We start from the raw sequence: 18,636 nt of genomic DNA on the forward strand, positions 1-18,636 counted from the left end.
TTGGGGAAGTGACCTCTGAGATGACACAAGAAAAACAAGAAGACATTCACCAATAGTCGTAAAGGCTTCGAAGAGGAACAGAGGATATGCCATATGCAAATACCAATACGCTAGCGTGTGTGTGTGTGTGTGTGTGTGTGTGTGTTGACTCTAAGTGACTAGAAGTCCAATTTGGGTGAGCTGTAAAATCTAAGTCCCTTACCAACAATTCAGAGACTGTTTTGTTTGTTTGACAGAGTCTCATATAGCCCATGCTAGCCTTGAATTTACTATGTAGCTGAGGTTGACCACGAGCTTCTGATCCTCTTGTTTCCACTGTCCAAATACTCAGATTATTTGGTATTACCGTACCTTGTTTATGTAGTGCTGAGGATGTAACCCTGGATTTGTGCATACCAGACAAGCACTCTTCAAACTAAGTTACAACCCAAGTCCAAGAGTAGAAACAAACCATTGATCTTCTGGTTAGCAATGGACCTTGCTATCCAAATGAGCCCCAGACACAAGCAATGTGTATTTTTATTTTAGCAGTTTAGGTGTAGGAGTCAGAAATGATGGAGCAGAGGTCTTAAAACAGACCTCAGCTGGAAACAGTTGGATGATGATGCATTAGGTATGGACAGGAGAAACGTGTGGAAAAAATGGATGGACCAGATCTTCAGAATGTAAACTTGGAAGTCCGGACTCTTGATTGGATGTAGGTGGTTAAGGGAGGACAGACCCAAGAAATAATTCCAGTAAGATGAGTGCAGCAGGCTCCTGAGCTCAGAGAGCCTGTGGCGAGGAGTCTTCTTCCCCTAATCAGAGTTTTCCTTCTTCCACATGAAGAATGAATGATACTTTAGACAATTCTATGTTACTTTGTTTTCCATGGAAAGGGCGACCCTGGTCAACTCCCATGAGGGATAGTGTTCTCCCATAGGGTGCTATCCCAACCCCGCATACTTGACATTGCTTTGACCACTAGATACAGAGTACTTAAATGGTATAGATAAAAGTATAATTAAACCAACTGCAGGGCACTGCTTTATTATTTAACAACAGAGAATTAAAACATTAGAAACACACAGAATATTAAAATATACACTTATGCAGTTTGCCATAAAGGACTCATCCACAGGTACAGCCAAGGTCAGAAATGAAAAAAGAATTTCTTTTGGCACAAACATAATTCAGGTGTGTTAGCAGGGACTTCTGAATCTAAGATCTCTAACTGGTGCTGGAAGCCATTCTGAAGCAACCCCTTTTTGGTAAGGATAGCCTTTGATTCACTCAACTAAAATCCATCCCCTGATGCTCACAGAACCATCCCTAAACCCAGGCAGAAGTCTTTACAAGTAGACTGTGAGACACACTAAGACTGTCACTACTGGAGAGCATGGACCATTTTGTGAAACGTGTTTTTAAAATGGCATATCAGAATATGTTGTCCTCTTGGTTGTAATACATGTCTGACTCCACAAGCTCCAAACCTGTACAGGAATAGTTCCGGTTCATCTGGGCCACATCACTTTCACTCTTCTTCCTCCTCAGTGGCTCTCCTTCCTCTGTATAAGACTTCTCCAAAGCAGGGGCGCTCACAGTTGGAAGACCTTTTGTAAATGGAACCTCCATCTTGCCCGGTGGTTCCGCTTCATCTAAAGGGCTAGCTGTGGGCAGAAGCCGGTCACTCCGTAGCCTTTTTCTTATTTCCTCCTTTTTTGTCTGAAAAGTAATATTAAAGAATGAAAAGAGCCCTGGTGACTCTGTTTTTAACATGTTCTGGTCATATTGCTTGTCACGATCACTTTCGCTACTCAGTCTTGGAACAGACGGTTGCTGGGAAACCCATGTTGAAAGAGACAAACGTAGGGTTTACCCTCATAGACTTTGTAGTCTAGTCCGTGTTCCCAGGGCTGCCAAGTAGGGACACCAGACTAAAGCTATGTTCTTGAGGAACGGTGGATTGTGGGTTCAGGTACTCAAAACTGCAGGAGCTGATCTGATGCTCTTCAGAACCCACTCTTAGCTCAATACCCACCCTTGCTCTGGTTGTTTTCCTTCCTATCTCCAATGGTAAATTCCCTCAAACTTGACTTAATTCAGAATAATGAATATAGTATTTATTTAGGCCGTATAGATGGAACAACAGTTTTCAACCGGGTTCATGGTGCTGCTTCATTTCCACACTACTCAAAAGGAATTTTTGAGGCGGGGGTGGGGGGGTGGGGGGGAGTGTCCAGTGCAAGAAGCACGCAGGTCATTGAAATGCAGAAGATCCGAGCATGCATTCTGTCCAGGCAGCTGATTGGCAAGTTCTGGTGCATGCTCATTCGAGCCCACAGTCGGCTCCTCAGAATCAGCACCCACAGCTCATACCTTTCGGCGCTCCTCTGCTGCCTGCATCTTTTCTTCTATGTCTTGGATTGTGAAATCCTTCACCTCCTTTTTCACCTGAAGCTTTTTCAGTCTGGCTGGTGGCTTTCTCAGTGGCTTTTCAGTAGCGTCCACCTGGAGGAAAACATTTCGTTTTTAAAGAAGTGATTTACTGCCTTGGCCTGGGAGAGGCACAGGTGCGAGAACAGTTTGGAATGCATATTTCAAAATATAAACTTTCAGCTGGCAGATAAATGCAATAAAAACTTGAAATCTGTTAAGATCAGAATTATTTTATTATTACTGTTACTAATGTGCACTCGTGTCTGTGTCTGTGTGTGCGCGCGCAAGGATGGATATGTCACTGCATGTGGGTGGAGGTCAGAGGACAACTTTGTGCAGTCATTTTCCCTTTCCACCAGCTTAGGCATCTGTACCTTTACCTGATGAGACACAGAGACTTCTTGGTGACCCAACCACAGAAATGTCAATGGTAAAATGTATTTCATGCCTTCAAAACACCGAGCTATTAGGACAAAGGCTGAGAATGCGCTCCATGAAGCCAGACGGCAGAGGACTCATGAGAGAGATCTCAAGGCTGAAAACTAAGCAAAAAATATGGAGGTCTAGCTCAGTGTAAGAAATTCAGATTGTTTGATTGATTAATCTATAGTCTTCAGCAGCAGCAATTGATTTCATAATATTCCCTGTGTTACAAATTATTTTCACTTGGCTAGAGATTAGCTTTTATTACTTTTCTCATCTTATGATGGAGAGGGATCATTAGCTGTTATTGAGTCACAATGCTTGGCTGGGCTTTGTTATTGGTATTTGACAACAGTAAAAAAAATTCCCATTTTATATGAATGACTACTCTTTCAGCAGTTCAGAACAGTGATAGTGACTTTCTAGTTACTTATCTAGTTATGAAAAGTAAAATTATAATAAGATTATAATAAAGAGCCGCAAAGTTTTTAACTTGTATCATTCTCCAACGACACAGCAAATATAGTATGCATCTACAATGGGAAATTGAAATAATACATGAACACCCTCCTAATCCTCTTCTCAATCACCCAGTCTGACCCTTCAATAGGAACCTAGTTTTTAAATCTCTCTCCCTCCCTCCATTTCCCCCCATCGTGTGAATGTGTGTGCGCGTGCACGCACCACTCAGGTACGCACATCCTATGGTACATAGATGAAGGTCTGAGGTTAACCTCAGATGGCTGTCCTTGCCTTCCACTGTGCTTCAGAGAAGACCACTTAGTTACTACTGCTTCTGCAGGATTGCTGTCCCCGGAGAGTCATGGGATCCACCTGTCTCCACTTTGTGTTTAGCCATTGGAGAGTTGGGATTATATAGACATACATGGCCACACCCAGCTTTATGTGGGCTCCCAGGAGCCAAACTCAGGTCCTCAGAGATTGTTTTCCCTGCTAAGCCATCTCCACAGCTCCTCCTTTTAAAGGGTGTGTTGCGTCTTTCTGGATGTTCTCTGTGATGCTCTTTGCAAAGGCTGAGAGATAGTCCAGTCAGTAATGTATTTGCTTCACAATTATGAGGAACAAAGTTTGACCCCATCCCCACAACCCAAATAAAAAAAGCAAGACAGGATGGCATGCATTTGTAATGCAATGAGGATGTGGTAAAAAGGTATGTATATGTGTATGTGTATGTGTATATGTATGTGTATATGCATATGTATATGATGTATATGCATATGTATATGATGTATGTGCATATGTATATGCATATGCATATATATGCAAGCATATATGTGCATGGCGTCTGCAATACTAAATAAGATCTAAACATGATTGTACTGTACACATGGCCCATGTTTGCTTTGTTCATTTAATACCAGCATCTTTCTAGATCAGTGTATATAGATTTATTATGAGTGGGGGGAGGTTTTAATGAACTCCAAGTCTTCACTATAAAATGAACCAAGTTTTTTGCTCTGGGTAACAGAGCTATTAATATTTATTATAATTTCCTAAAGACTGACTCATCAGAATAAGGAAAATAGATCAGGCAGACAAAGAGAGGCCATTTAACACAGTAGGGAAAGGCCAATGATGGGACTCAGGCTTGTCTTTGGATCCCCAAAGTGACTTTCCACGAATGCTTAATCCACTCTGTGAGCTTGATGCCCTTGCTGGCAACAGGAGCTAACAACCTTTCACACAGAGGAGAAAGCCTGTAATTTCCACTTAGTAAAAGCAACTACACCTCAGTGAGGCCAGTGCTTGCTTTCAGGGGCAACATGTAACATTGAAACCAAGGGCAGAATTATCACAATGATGTCTGCAGACAGGAAGGGCGCCAGGAGCAGATGACAAACCAGAACAGGAAGTGCTGAAGCAGTAGGCGCTGTTACTAACAGCCACTGTGTGTACGAGGTGTACACATCTTCTCTTGGGATACAGTTCTCTTATTTATACAATCATGTCAGGACAGAGGATTGCTACGTTTCCATTTTTAAGATATAGGATCCTTAGGAAGTCTTTAAAGTCTTTTTCATTTTATTATGGGTGTTTTGCCTGCATGTATGCAACACGCCCATCTAGTGCCCAAAGAGACTAGAAGAGGGCTTTTGGTCTCCGGGAATTAGAGTTACAAATGTTTATGAACTACTGTGCTGAGAATTGAACCCAGGACCTCTGGACAAACAGCCAGTGCTCTCAACCCACAAACCAACGTTCCAGCCCCATCTCAGAAAGTCTTTAAGAAGGAAAACTTTCACTGGACTCATGGCTCCTTACAACCATTGGGACGGTTTTATGTAGTATAAGGTTTTTCACTCCATGAAAACTGAGATACTCGGTAAAGCAAGTTCCCGCTGGCCCTCACTTTATGTTAGCTTTTGACATCTGGTTCTTAAGCTTCCTGCTGGCAAATGCCACTTGCTGGAAAGAGGGACATACTTGCTATGGAGGCTCGAACTAGGGATATTTTGAAATTTCTATGAAACCATCACTTGGGATGTTTGCTCGCAGAAAGCTAAAAGAAAATGCAACCCAGGAACCAACGAGGGGATGGAAAGCCAGACATCTCAAAGCAGCCTGAGTCTTGACAGAAACTGTGAACCGATAAAGGCTCCAAGGGCAGTTTGGGTTTTCTGATTGGGGAAGATGCTTCCTGTTAACATCCCAGAACAATGCCTGTGGTTTTACCCTCTGCCTCTCTTTGAGGCGTGGACTATACCTCTGAGGTCCTTGTTCTTTCTTGAGTGTGATACGTTATGCTAGAACCACCACTGTAGCAATCTGGCTTTAGGGGTAGCTCACTCTATAGAATGCTTGCCTATTGTGAGTGAAGAAGATCTTGGTTTAAATCTCCAGTACTGTATAAATCAGGGCTGTCGGTGCATGGCTGTGGTCCCAGCTCTCAGAAGGTGGAAGCAGTGAGATCATCCTTGGCTAAACAGTGAGTTTAAGGCCAGCCTAGGTGACACAAAAACCTTACCTCAAGATAGATAAAGACAACAGAATAAAAAGATCCCTATAATCAGATTTGGATTCTTTATAAATGAAATTCAGGTAGGCAGAATCTTTGAAACCGTGGCGTTTACAGGTGTTAATGGTGTTGCCATTATACACAGAGATGTCTAGACTCGAAATCTCCAATACCTTGAAGTCTAGAGAAGCTATCAGTTAAATGGCATTCACTGAGAATAGTCTCAGGAGACTGACAACATTAGGTGCTAAGAGATAAATCACATTTTTGGCTGCGATACCTGTGCAGGTCTGTCTTACATCCACTGCATGTTCCTTAGGGATTTCCTAATTAGCTCTTGACCTACAAATGAACCCATCCTGGTTATGCTTCCTAAGGGAGTCTCCTGCACAGAAGAGGCCAAAGCTCCCTGCAGCAGACATGATCATTCCTGTTCTTGGGCCTCCAAGCCTTCCGTAAGGGAGGTCACTGGGATCACTGGTGTATTATTTGAGTCCTAACTCAACCAGCTTCCTCTGTACCTCTCCATGAGGCTTGGCACATGATATTAGAGTTTCTGCTGCAATGTGAATTCATTAAGCCATCTCGAAGGTGACCCAGTCCAGAAGCAGAGATGACAATAAACTTTGACCAGACAGGAGGAATTAATAAATAATTCACAGAGTTTGTGGAAAGCAGCCAGAGTATGCTAAGAGATGCAGGGGAGTGAGTTTGAGATCGAAGTCACCTGAAGGCCATAACATCTGTGAATACATGAAAGCCAGTCATGTACTGGTGCAAAGGGTGATCTCTACCATGACACATATACAACCTATGCACATTTTGGTTGTCACTTAGTGTGGACACTTCAAGTCTCATTATAGTTTAAAATACGTGGGGGATATTCCTTTTCTGAGCTGATATTCAGCTTCTTATGGGTTCCATCCCCATATGTGTGTGTGTGTTTGTGTGTGTGCATTTACACGCACACACGTTTGTGTGCAGGCATGCATGTATATGTATATGTGCACATGTGGAGGCCAGAGGTGGATGCTGAGTGTCCTCCTCTGCTGCTTTCAATTTTATTTATTGAGACGGGGTATGTGGGTTAGGGTTGTTATTACTGTGATGAAACACCACACCCACAGGCTACTGGGGAGGAAAGGGTTTATTTTCACTATACTTCCACAGCATTGTTTATCACTGAAGGAGATCAGGACAGCAACTCAGCAGGGCAGGGGCCTGGAGGTTCCCGAAACAGAAGACAAGGAGAAGAGCTATTTTTTCTGCTTGATCCTCATGTCTTGTTCAGCCGGCTTTATTATAGAACTCAGGACTATCACCCCAGGACAACACCATGCACAATGAATTGGGCCTTCCTCCATCAATCACTAATTGAGAAAATACCCAACTGAATTGCCGATTGCCTAGTATTTTCTTAATTGAAGTTCCCTCCCCTCAGATGACTTTGGCTTGTGTCAACTTGGCATAAAACTAGCTGGCCCACAGGGTCTGTCACTGAACCTGGAGCTCACTGATTTTTCAAAGACGAGATAGATCCTCAACACAAACGCGTGTGACCTTCTTGGAGGATTTCAGCTCAAAGTGCAAGCATGCTTGAAAACTGTTTATGCAGAGAGGGCCTCATAAGTGATAAGATAGGGGAAATAGGTAAAAGGGGGGTGTTGTGGTGGGCACAGGTATTCCATGGACAAATGGGAAGAGACTGGCTTCCTAAGATGCTCCCAGATTAGAGTAATGAAGGCACATCACCTCCAGCATCCTTTACTCTTTTATACTTCAAGGCAAAATGTGGTGAAGGATGAGAAGAGGGGCAGGTGAGGACAGACCTATGTTTATAGTTCTCCCATGTTTGTGAATGCCAGTGCCCGACACCATAAGTCTCTTTTTTCAAGCATTTTCAAGCTTATCCTAGATGCCCGTAATGTGTTCATTTTCTCCCAGTTAGGTGTGGTGGCGCTTAGGTGTGGTGGCGCACACCTGTAATCCTAGTACTTGGCCAGCTGACCCAGGAGGATGCCAAGTTTGAGAGCAGTTAAGCTATACAGCAGGATTCTGCCTCAGAAAACAAAAACCAACAAAGCCAAAATTCCCCCAGAGTAGGGAGGAGGCACCAGTTGAGCGGTCCTCTGGATTCATTGAAGCGGGATAACCGCTGGCATTTGTGACCATTTTAAAATTATTTCCTCTGTATTTCCCTTGGTTCCTAGGTTCAATTTTTAGTCAATTATGAGGCTTTCTAAAAATACCCTCTACCTTAAAGTATGAACAGTGCGACTTCTCAGACTTGATAATGACTCCATGCTATTTTAATTGTGATCTTTTTTATTTTAGTCCCCAACTTTCCACCAGGTATTCAACAACCACGCTATGTGTTATATACTCAAGCTTATACAAGCTGGATGATGTTGAGTGAAATATTAAAAAAGTAGAACTGTCGTGTTCCCATGCTTGTGCCTTTGCCCCAGCAGCCTTGCTGGCCATGCACTGGTGTGCAATGGCCAACCTGTTTTTGTCTTATGGAGATTCTGACTTTGAACTCCATAATCTCTCTACCCAGCTCACTAGGTTCCTACTGGCGAGTCACTACCATGCTAATCCTGTGCTTCAAATCACTCATGGCTTTTGTGGAGCACCTCAGGCAAACCCATTCTTGGCCACTGTACCTTTCTCTCTTGAACCCAGATGAACTGCCTTGCGAAGGAAAACACAACACAAACTTGGTTCATAAACAATAGTAACTCAATCTCTGGGCACAACAACTAAAACCTAATCTTGTAAGCCTTATTAAAATCGGATTCCTTTGGTGGCGAATCCTTGGAGATCCACCATGATACCTGGGAAACTCTAGCAGCTACATCTTACCCCTCTGCTGTCTCAGCTCCAAAAGGACTCTCTCCTGCTTCCTCTCTCCTTCCATCCAACCAGGAAGTCCCGCCTACTTGCCTAGTGATTGGCTCCTTTATTCATTGGAGGATTGGTTTACAAGAACAGCACCAGGTACATCCACAACAGGATGAGACTTCTTCTCTGGCCACAGCACTCACATCTCCTCCTCACTTCTGAGATTTTCCTGGGGGACGATCTCAGTGTCTTTTCTTTCTTGAAAATGTATTTTCAGGAATCTTTTAGAATTCTCTTTTACAATAAAGGGTTATCACCTACAATTGCAAATGCTCCAGCCATTTCCACCTGCAGATTAACTCAGCTTCATATGCAGGCTTATGGCCAGAGTCGTGGTTCTCAGGCTGGGCTATTCATGGAGTCCTCTAGAAGATTCTGAAAGCATGAAAGCCATGCCCTATGCTGGGGCACTGGTCCAAGGTGGGATCTGGGTCCCCAGGTTTTAAAATCTTTCTAAGTGATTTACTCTGATGTCAGATTAAAAACCAGGACATTGGGTTATAAAATAAACAGGGATGTGTGTGCGTGTTGCTGCTCTGGCCTGTATCTGGCTTGGCTTATTCTGGAACATGCGGGTTTAATGACATAGAGGAAAAAATTGTGGTATACTTGTAAACTGTGACATAAAGTACTTTGGAGAGCCTACTATTCATGCTTCCTATTCTATTCTTCCTTACCCTATTCTATCCTATCCTGTCCTATATTACAACAGAATCTACTTTTAGTTCACTTAATGATATCAAAAGTCAAGCCCATCATTGTCATAAATAGATGGATTTCTTCCTAACCAACCCATGCATTCTCTTGTTAGACAGAAGTCAGAACTCATTCACCTCTGGTGACTGGCCTGCTAGTGTAAGTTGTGATTGTATTCCCACCAGTTAAGCATCAAGGAGTTACTGCATTTCCCTTAAGGAGGCATCGCTTAGCAACAGAGTGTTTCCATATGTCTTCCTCCACTGGAATTGCTCTCCCATCTTTTGACATGGTTTCTTTTTTATTCTCCAGAGACTCACCCATAATTGGAAAAATAGCCTCTCCCCTTCATTAACCAACTTGTTTTTCTAGTTAGATTCAAATACAATCAGCTATTTATTGTCCTCCAAACTATAGTGAATCGTGACGACATTTTAGAAATGTCAAATGACATTCTACTTTTTCCTTGCTGTGATAAAACACCCTGATGAAAGAAATGTCAGGAAGGAAGCTTGTCTTGGCTCATGGTTCCAGGTACAGACTATCATGCCACGAAGTCTCTAAAGGGACTCTGGCCAGCTCAAGGATGGTGAACATGGCTCTGGCAGGCCTTGTCCTTCTCCCCCATTTCCCCCTGCCTTGCTAAAGACCGTCAGATTGCATCCCTAAAGCTAGCCACCAAGGTCTATTCCCTTATTTGGCTACTTCCTCCTTCTGAAGCTAACTACCAAGTCCAGCTATCAAAGTATCGAAGTCCAGCAACCAAAGCCCCCTTTGGTTCACTTAATTAACACACCCAATCAATCACGGCATCCTAGACTATTCTAAGACATCTTTCTTAGGTTGTTGGGGATGGATGGGAAGAACTGTGCGTGGTGTCATCCCATAGGCTGGGAAGAACTGAGGGTGGCCCCATTGCCTGGGCTGGGATCCTAGACTCTAAGGAAAAGAGGAGATGAGCTGATGTGAGCATTTAGCTTGCTTTGTTTTTTGATTGTGGATGCAGTGTAACCAGCTGTCTCACATTCCTCCAGCTGAGACTGAAGGGGACCCTCTACCCCACAACAGGGGGGTGTCCCTCCCCCCTCATTAGGCATAAACCACACCCAAACTTGTTTTCTCAGAGAGATCCTTACTTAAGTGGGGAAGAAAAGTTAAAGCCTCCGCTTTCTGACTCAGGCAGAAAAACAGCAGCCAATGACCTCACAGTTACAATTTTTAAGAGAAACAAAGGGATATCTGTGTTAGATGTTGGCACTGGGGCAGGCTGAGAAGCACTGTTCTAACCTCTCTTTTGGCTGACTCAAGTGATAGCTGGGAGCCTTGGCTTAAGAACAAACAAACAAAAGAACAAACAAACAAAATATTTACTTCTCACCAGAGTGTTATATAGAACTTATTAAAAACGTCAGGGCTGTAGACATGGCTTGGGCTGTGTGAGCAGGAAGAAACAAGGTTCTAGAAATTGTCCTGCTGTTACTTTTCTTGGCTGATCCATCTCATTTTATTTATCATTCTTAACCCTGTGATTTTTTTGTTTGTTTTTTTTTTTGTTGTTGTTGTTTTTTGGATTTTGTTTTTTCCGAGACCGGGTTTCTCTGTATAGCCCTGGCTGTTCTGGAACTCACTCTGTAGACCAGGCTGGCCTTGAACTCAGAAATCTGCCTGCCTCTGCCTCCCAGAGTGCTGGGATTACAGTCGTGTGCCACCACCGCCCCGCTTCCTGTGATCTTTTTGATCCTCCAAATCCTTATAAAAAGCATGTGTGTGCTGTGTCCCCAGACAAAGTGGGACACAGCTGTAATCCCAATGATGAGATGGGGAAAGAGGTGGAGCCCTGGAAACACGTGGGTCAGCCTATGTGGCAAAGGTCCAGGCTAAAGAGAGACCTTATCTCAAATAATAGGTGGAAACCATCCCAGGACTGGTATCTGTGGTTCTTCTCTGATCTCCAAATGTATTCGATGCACACACACTCAGACACACACACACAGACATACACACAAAGACATACACACACTGTATCCCCTGCACGAATGAATACATATACACACATACACTGCATCCTCCACATATATTAACACACATACTGCATTTCCAACATGAATGAATGCGCACATGCGCATGCACGTGTGCACGTGCTCACGCACAATCACACACACATTCATGTACACATACACAGACACACACACACACTTAAGTAAAGACTTAGACCTAGAGATGTTCATCAAATCAGTTAAAATTAGAGGAAAAATATTTTTCACATTAACATCAAAGACAAAATGAGATGATTCAACGAAGAGAAGAAACCACGTGACAATTTCTGGAATCTTTTTGTTTCCTCATGGTTACACCTGTTCCCATGTAGCATGTCTGCTGGAGTTTTGGTTTTTTGTTTTGTTTTGTTTTCTTTTGGACAAACTGCAGTTTAGTTTTATATTCTACAAGGCAACGCTTAATAAAAATTGCTGATAGTATGAAAGCTCGTTATTTACTGGGACTTATTATGTCCAAATTTAGTAAAGCCTGAAGAATGTTTTATTGGCCTCATTAATCATGAATGATCAGGGTGAGTCTGAATCCACTGAGAATCACAGTGTGCAGAGAAATAACAATTTATGGAGGACAAATCTGGCTTAGATAAATGCTATCATTTATACTGTAGGTCCTATATACTGGAAATAATGAGTTGTGATTAATCACATTTTGTTGCTAATTTTAAGTATAAGCAAACGTTAATTACAAAATCACTTGCCATGACATCATACGACTCTCCATTTCTAAATACTTTGCTCCGGCTCTGAATGATTCCTTGGACAATTAGCTCTTCCAAGATGTCTGATGACTTTGGTCGTTCCCAGCTCTCCAGGAGTTGGGGTTTGTTGGTCAATCCATTGGCCACTGGGTCTTCCAAAAGGAAAAGCATAAAGATAGAGAAATGTAAGAATAAAGAGTTTATCACTTAAATGCTAAATGGGTGGGGGGAGCGGGCTGGAGAGAGAGCTCTGTGGGTAAGACGGCTTGTTGAAAACTCATGAGGACCCAAGTTCAAATCCTCAACACCCATGTAAAAATGTCTGTCATAGTCATTATACCTACAACTCCAGCATTTTGCAGGGAAACAGGGCATTGGGAAAGAGGATCCCTGGGGTCTTGCTGGCCATCAGCCTAACTCCAGATCCAGCAAGAGACCCTGTCTCCAGGGAACAAGTGTAAGGTAAGGAATGATAGATCAGGACACTTGGACATCCATTTCTAGCCTCTGTGCTCACAGGCATGTGCACCCACACACACTCTAGCATACACAGCATACACATGCACCATGTGTATGCATACACACACACACAGACACACATGCATACACACCTACACAAAGTAAAGAATTTAAAAATGCTAAGTGCATGCCTCATTCAAGTCACTGAGTAAAATCTTACCTCAACAGTTTTCTCTAAATATCTGGGTTCTTTTTAAACACTTTTACCATCTACTTATTTATTTATATACCTACTTAACTATCATCTATCAATCTATTTATCTATTCATCTATCAATCAGTCATCTCTCTGTCTGCCTATCATCTATCTATCTATCTATCTATCTATCTATCTATCTATCTATCTTGTGTGAGTGTGTGTGTATTTGTGAGTGCATGTGTGTGTGTGAATGTGTGAGTGCATGCGTGTGAGTATGTGTATGAGTGTGTATGTATGAGTGCATGTGTGTGTGTGTATATGTGTGTGTGTGCATGTGTGTGTATGAGTGGAGGGAGTTTGTTTTCTCCTTATACCATGGGCATTCCAAGGATTGAATTCAGGTTGGCAGTGGCCATCCCCAAACCTAGTATCTGGTTTCCATTATAAAGTTCTGTGATTTTTCTGAAGTTCGAGTTTCTGGCGTCTTTTTAGAGGAAATGAATCAGCATAATCTATTCTTTATGGAGTGAGTCTCACATGACCACAATCAAGTCTTGTCTCTAGGATGCTATGTACAGCTTTTTTATTGTGTTCCAATAAACATTCATATACTCCAGTCGGATGTCACTGATTTGCTCCACTAATTACAAGGCTCAACTCCAGCTAAGGTTTGAGACATTCTTCTGGTGACTCTTAGTAGCTGCTGTTTGGTTTCTATGCTTTATATACAAAAGGTAAACAGCACGAGGTTGCCAAGGGCTGTCTGGCTCTGCAGCCTTGGTATACAGTTTCACCATCTGCTAAGTCTACAGAGAGAAAGCACGCCTTTTCGGAAAGAGTCCTTCAATCAGACCAGAATTGGAGCTAGAGCACTATCAGCTCAGATCTTATTAATTATTTTAAAGATGAGCCCTGGAGCCAGTCACAGGAGAGGATTTATGAACTGCCCTCTTGAGAGAGGCCTCCTCATTGCAAATCATCCATGCCAAGAAACAGCCACCTCCACACCACCACATCATAAAATAAAGGGTGCCTGCTTGTTGTCCCAAAGATGGTCCTACTTCTCAAGTCAAAAATGACACTGTGCAGAGCTATCTGCAGTAAGTTCTCTTCAAAAAGCCCACTGTCAGTGGATGGAGACATTCGCAGCTGTTCCTAAACTCTGTGGCTACAAAGACCACTTTCATGGGTTTTTGTGGTTTGAAAACATATGCAGAGATGTCTACACAAGCTGACCAGCTGTTTCGCATTTCAGACCATTAATCCACCTGTCATGAGAGAGGGCTCTGACTGAGCATCACATGGCACCAGTAAAGGACCAGTCAGCTCAGTTCTTTCCAGTGCTGGCTCTTCAGCCTCATAGGTGAAATAGAACCCACTCTTACTGCAAAGAGCTTGCATGGTCTTATAGAAAGCACTCAAACCTGTAAGCAGGCCAGGAACTTGGTAACATAGAGGAAAATTCAATGTAAAGGACACTATAAGTAAATACCTCCATGGATCCAGAATGATTTTATTGTTATTATTGTTAAAAAGTGGGGTTGCCTAGAGTGGGGCACACTCCTATAACCCTAGAACTCAGGAGGTGGAGGCAGGAAAATCCGGTGTTTCATGTCATCCCTATTGGAGACCCCATATCAAAACCAAAACCAAACAAATAAAAAAGGTGGACTTACAGAAAGGGTTACTGTTTACTGAGTCTTTACTCACAATGCTAATTGCTTTATACTCTGTGTAGCACCCGGTTCAAGAACCAATCTGTGAGAGAAGAACTATAATCCCTATTTTACCAATAAGTACACTGATATGATAGAAGTTAGATGCTCAGGGGGATGAGACTAGTAGAGTGGTAACTGAATTCAGTTTCACACCCAGTTCTCAACCTTGCTTGTCTCTTTCCTAAATATGATATAGGAGTAGTTGGACCACAGGTATTCCCTCTTTCCCAGATATTTCCAAAAGGTATCACTAATGTAAAGAGATGAATGTAACCATTCCAACCCAATGTCTTGTGAGTCTACTAAATTATTTGTCTTAACAAGTAGACCTAGACCCTAGACCGAGATTCTTAGGAAATGCCAATTATTTCAACTCATTCTTCTGCTTTTTGGAACATTGGAGCATATTGTGTAGGGTGGGGGTTAAAAATAACCCTGTGCTTCTATTTTATTAAGTATGTTCATGACTTCTCTCACTGCTGTGACCAAATAGCTGAGGGAGGAAGGAAGGTTTTATTTTGGCACCGGCACTGGGTGTAGCTTGGTCTGTGACACTGATCAAGAAGCAAAGACTGTGCTCTCATGGTTTCCTCCCTTTTTCCTTTTTAATCCTGTCTAGGATCCCAGTTCATGGGGTGAGGCCACCCACATCCACTATGGGTCTTCTTCCCTCTGTTCACCCACTCTGGAATCATCCTCACAGACATGGCTGGGATGTGTCTGTCTCAGGCTTGTCTTATGTTTTTCTTAATCTAATGAAGTTGACAATTGAGACTTAAAAAAAAATCATCCAAATGGAGGAACAGTGTAGGAAACAAAAGGCCTGAATATGTCAAGGTTTTAAAAGATAGAAAAGGGCCTTGGCAAGAGAAGCACTTGCAAGCACAAGGGCTGGAGTTTGTATCCCAAGAACCGGAAGAAAAGCTGGGTGAATGTGAGATTCTACCTGGAATCCCAGTATGCAGGAAGCAGAGACAGGGAATCCCCAGGGCTAGCTGGCTAGTTAAAACAGTAAGCACTGGCTTTCTCAAGACACTCTGCCTTTATATCATGCAGGCATCAACTGATAAACTGGAGTTTCAAGTGGTTGTGAGCTACCTGACACGGGTGCTGGGAACCAAACCTAGGTTCTATGTGCCAGCAGTGAGTGCTAGTAACTACTAAGCCATCACTCTGGTTCCAGTCCTGGCTATTTTCTGATCCTAACATGTAATCAGAGAAGAGACAATGGGGACGTGGAATAAATGTTTTCCCTCTAAACTAAAACAATGTTCATTCCCTCCAGATCTGTGCTGTTCATTTTGTTCCAAAGGCTGGCCAACTATAAATAAGATGTCAACACTCAATGGCAAGAAAGAGCTCACAGGAGGGGAAACCACGGCATTGCTTCAGAAGGGCCACAAAGAGCTTTTAAATGGCACACTAGATCATAATTACTTCTTTTATGTTTTTACTGTGAATTCTCTGATGTTGTGGATGGGGAAAAGTGGGGGGACAGTTTAATGAAGGTATTATTTATTTTTACAAATGTAAACATTTCCCTTAAGAAGATGACAACATTACAGGGTTCACATTCCCTTAAGCCCTGTGATTTCTACTCCTAAAATGTGTTTTCAATTCTCAACAAGGGTCCTTGTTTTTTTTCCTTTTTTTTTGTTATTGTTTTAAAGATGGCTTTAATTACTTCATCCACAAGATTAATGACTGGCAGTATTTATGCACATGATAAAGGCTTAAGTTTAAATTCTAATGTCTTGGCGATCCCTTGCCATATAAAATACACTATGACCCAAAAAAAGAAGTGATCAATGGGCCGTCAGATACTTGCATTATATATTTAGAGGTCTACCAGATGTCTGGGAGATAGGAACAAGAACAGAGGCAGAGGTTACCTGAATTTATTCTCCTGTTTGTCTTACTAGGAGTTGGAGAACTTTCTGGAATAGTCCCAGGCAAGCTTCCCATCTGTGCTTGTTGGTCCAGGCTTTTGGCGTTGTCTACAGTGTCCTTGGGCCATGCAGCTTCAGTTTGGTGACTGCAATTCTCTTTGGGAGAAGTTGCTCTGACATCAGCCTGTGGAAGGAGAGCAGCTTGGTGAGCGTCAAGATTTCTTAGGAAAAGAACAATATAGGGCTGCTTTGTGAGCATTTACCAGTTAGCGTCTGCAGTACTGTTATTAGTAACAACAGCCTGTGGATGTTACAGTATACAGCAAAGTGAGCTAGCAGATGTGATTAAGTGATGTTCCCAAGATGGTAAGGCTATTGAATTTTTCATGGGAAGCCCAGATGCAATACAGTTATTCTTATAAGAGAGAGGGGGGTCATGGTTTGAATATAAAATGCCTTAAAGGTTCATGTACTGAAGGCTTGGTCCCCAGCTGGCAGCTCTGTTGGGAAGTGCCTGAATCATGAGAATGATAATCTGCTCAGTGAGATGACTCCTTGACAAGAATCATAGCTGAATAGGCTTAGGGTGTGGTACATAATTTAAAAAAAAAGACATTAAGGAATGTAGTCTTGTCTTCAGACCCTTGTTTTTTGTTCACTCTGTTTCCAATTTGCAATAAGTTTAGCAACTTCACTGGATCAAGCTTTTTGCTGTTGTGCTTCGCTTCACAGCAATAGGGCCAAGAACCCATGGTTGGAGACTTCTGAAACTTGTAGCAAAAATAATATCCACTTATGTTGTTTATCTCAAACATTTGCCCTAGCAACAGAAAACTTACTAACATGTAAAATTATTGATACTAAGAAGCAAACCCGTTAGTGTAACTACTCCTGACTGTATGACTCAGAACCTTATGGACATGGGTTATTGGAGAAACTTAGGAAAGTTTGGAGCTACCGGCTAGAGAAACCCCAGAAGAATGTAAGCAGAGTTGATGGGAAATCATGAATAGACCACAGAATTCAAGATTATCAATAGAAATGCTGATAGTAAAAAATGTTCTCATGAGGTTTCAAATGGAAATAAGAACTCTAGTGGGGATTGGACAAGGGACCATAAATTTACATTCTGCCAAAGGACTCTACATTTTACCCATGCCCTGAGAATTTGTGTAAGGCTAAATTTCAAGTTGACAGACTAATTTGCAAGAGGACAGTCTCAGGAAGAACATACACACACACACACACACACACACACACACACACACACACACACACATCATGGCATGGATATTTCTGGCTTCTTTTAGCCTAATTTATGGTGAAACCTGGTATCAAAAATCAGAGCAAAAGGAATAGAAAAAAAAACCCTGGCCATATAGACAGAAAAGGACTATGTTTATAACTGGTAAGGAAATTATCACTAAGTACTTGGCTTTGAGATAGTAGGAAAAGTAGCTAGAAGAAACATCAGGAGTTGGCCTGGTGGCATCCATCAATGGCTCACAATAACTCATTTGAAAGACTTTCCTTTGAGAGGATAGCGCTGAAGAACATGCCTATACAGGGCTACCTGGAAGGTAATTTTCTGTGTTTAGTCATCCATGTACATGGAGACATCAGAGGATATTTCCCCCTAGGAACGGCCTTTGGCATCATTCACATGATGCTGGTTTTTTAAGGCATCTAGAATGTAAGCGTTATGGAATGATGGAAGCTTTCACCAAGTTTACTAAGGAAAGGCTAAGGAGCCACCCAATTGCATGGTAGGGTTAGTGTGCTTACAGGCGTGCCCTTGAAAGGGTGTAACAAGAAGTTGCAAGGGTGAAACCTAAGCTTCAGGGGAGATCCTGTGATGGTATGGAAACATACATCTACTGAGGACATTTCTGCCAATGATTACGGCCAGCTGGGGAAAAGAGTATGGGCTTTGACCAGCAAGGCTGTGGGGGTGGAGTTCATCAAGCCCTTGAGGTCCACATCTTGCCACCTCATGTGTCTGATGCCCAACATGAAGAAGAGAATTTATTGTTTGCCCTGCTGGATTCCAGTCTGGTTTGGCCTTCTTTCCCTCTCCTCTTTTTGGAACAGAAATGTTTGATCTGTGTGATATATAACTTAATTTTTCTCTTATATTTTTATCATGGCTAGAGATCAAATTTGGAGCCTTGTGTGTTGACTGTAGGCAAATGTATTACC

At 42.4% G+C, this 18,636-nt stretch overlaps 1 protein-coding gene across 1 annotated transcript in view; it reads right to left on the reverse strand.

The window, feature by feature from the left end:
• Positions 1-1,416: 1,416 nt before the first annotated feature.
• Stmnd1 (stathmin domain containing 1) overlaps positions 1,417-18,636 on the reverse strand; it is a 29,219-nt gene continuing 11,999 nt past the window's right edge. The window contains exons 2-5 of the mRNA XM_052156277.1: positions 16,441-16,621; positions 12,174-12,325; positions 2,359-2,490; positions 1,417-1,704 (exon numbers count right to left, since the gene is read on the reverse strand). Coding sequence (XP_052012237.1) covers positions 1,417-1,704; positions 2,359-2,490; positions 12,174-12,325; positions 16,441-16,621 — 753 coding nt within the window. The remainder of the gene's footprint in view (positions 1,705-2,358; positions 2,491-12,173; positions 12,326-16,440; positions 16,622-18,636) is intronic.

Source organism: Apodemus sylvaticus, chromosome 14, assembly GCF_947179515.1.
Source record: "Apodemus sylvaticus chromosome 14, mApoSyl1.1, whole genome shotgun sequence".
Lineage (NCBI taxonomy): Eukaryota > Metazoa > Chordata > Mammalia > Rodentia > Muridae > Apodemus > Apodemus sylvaticus.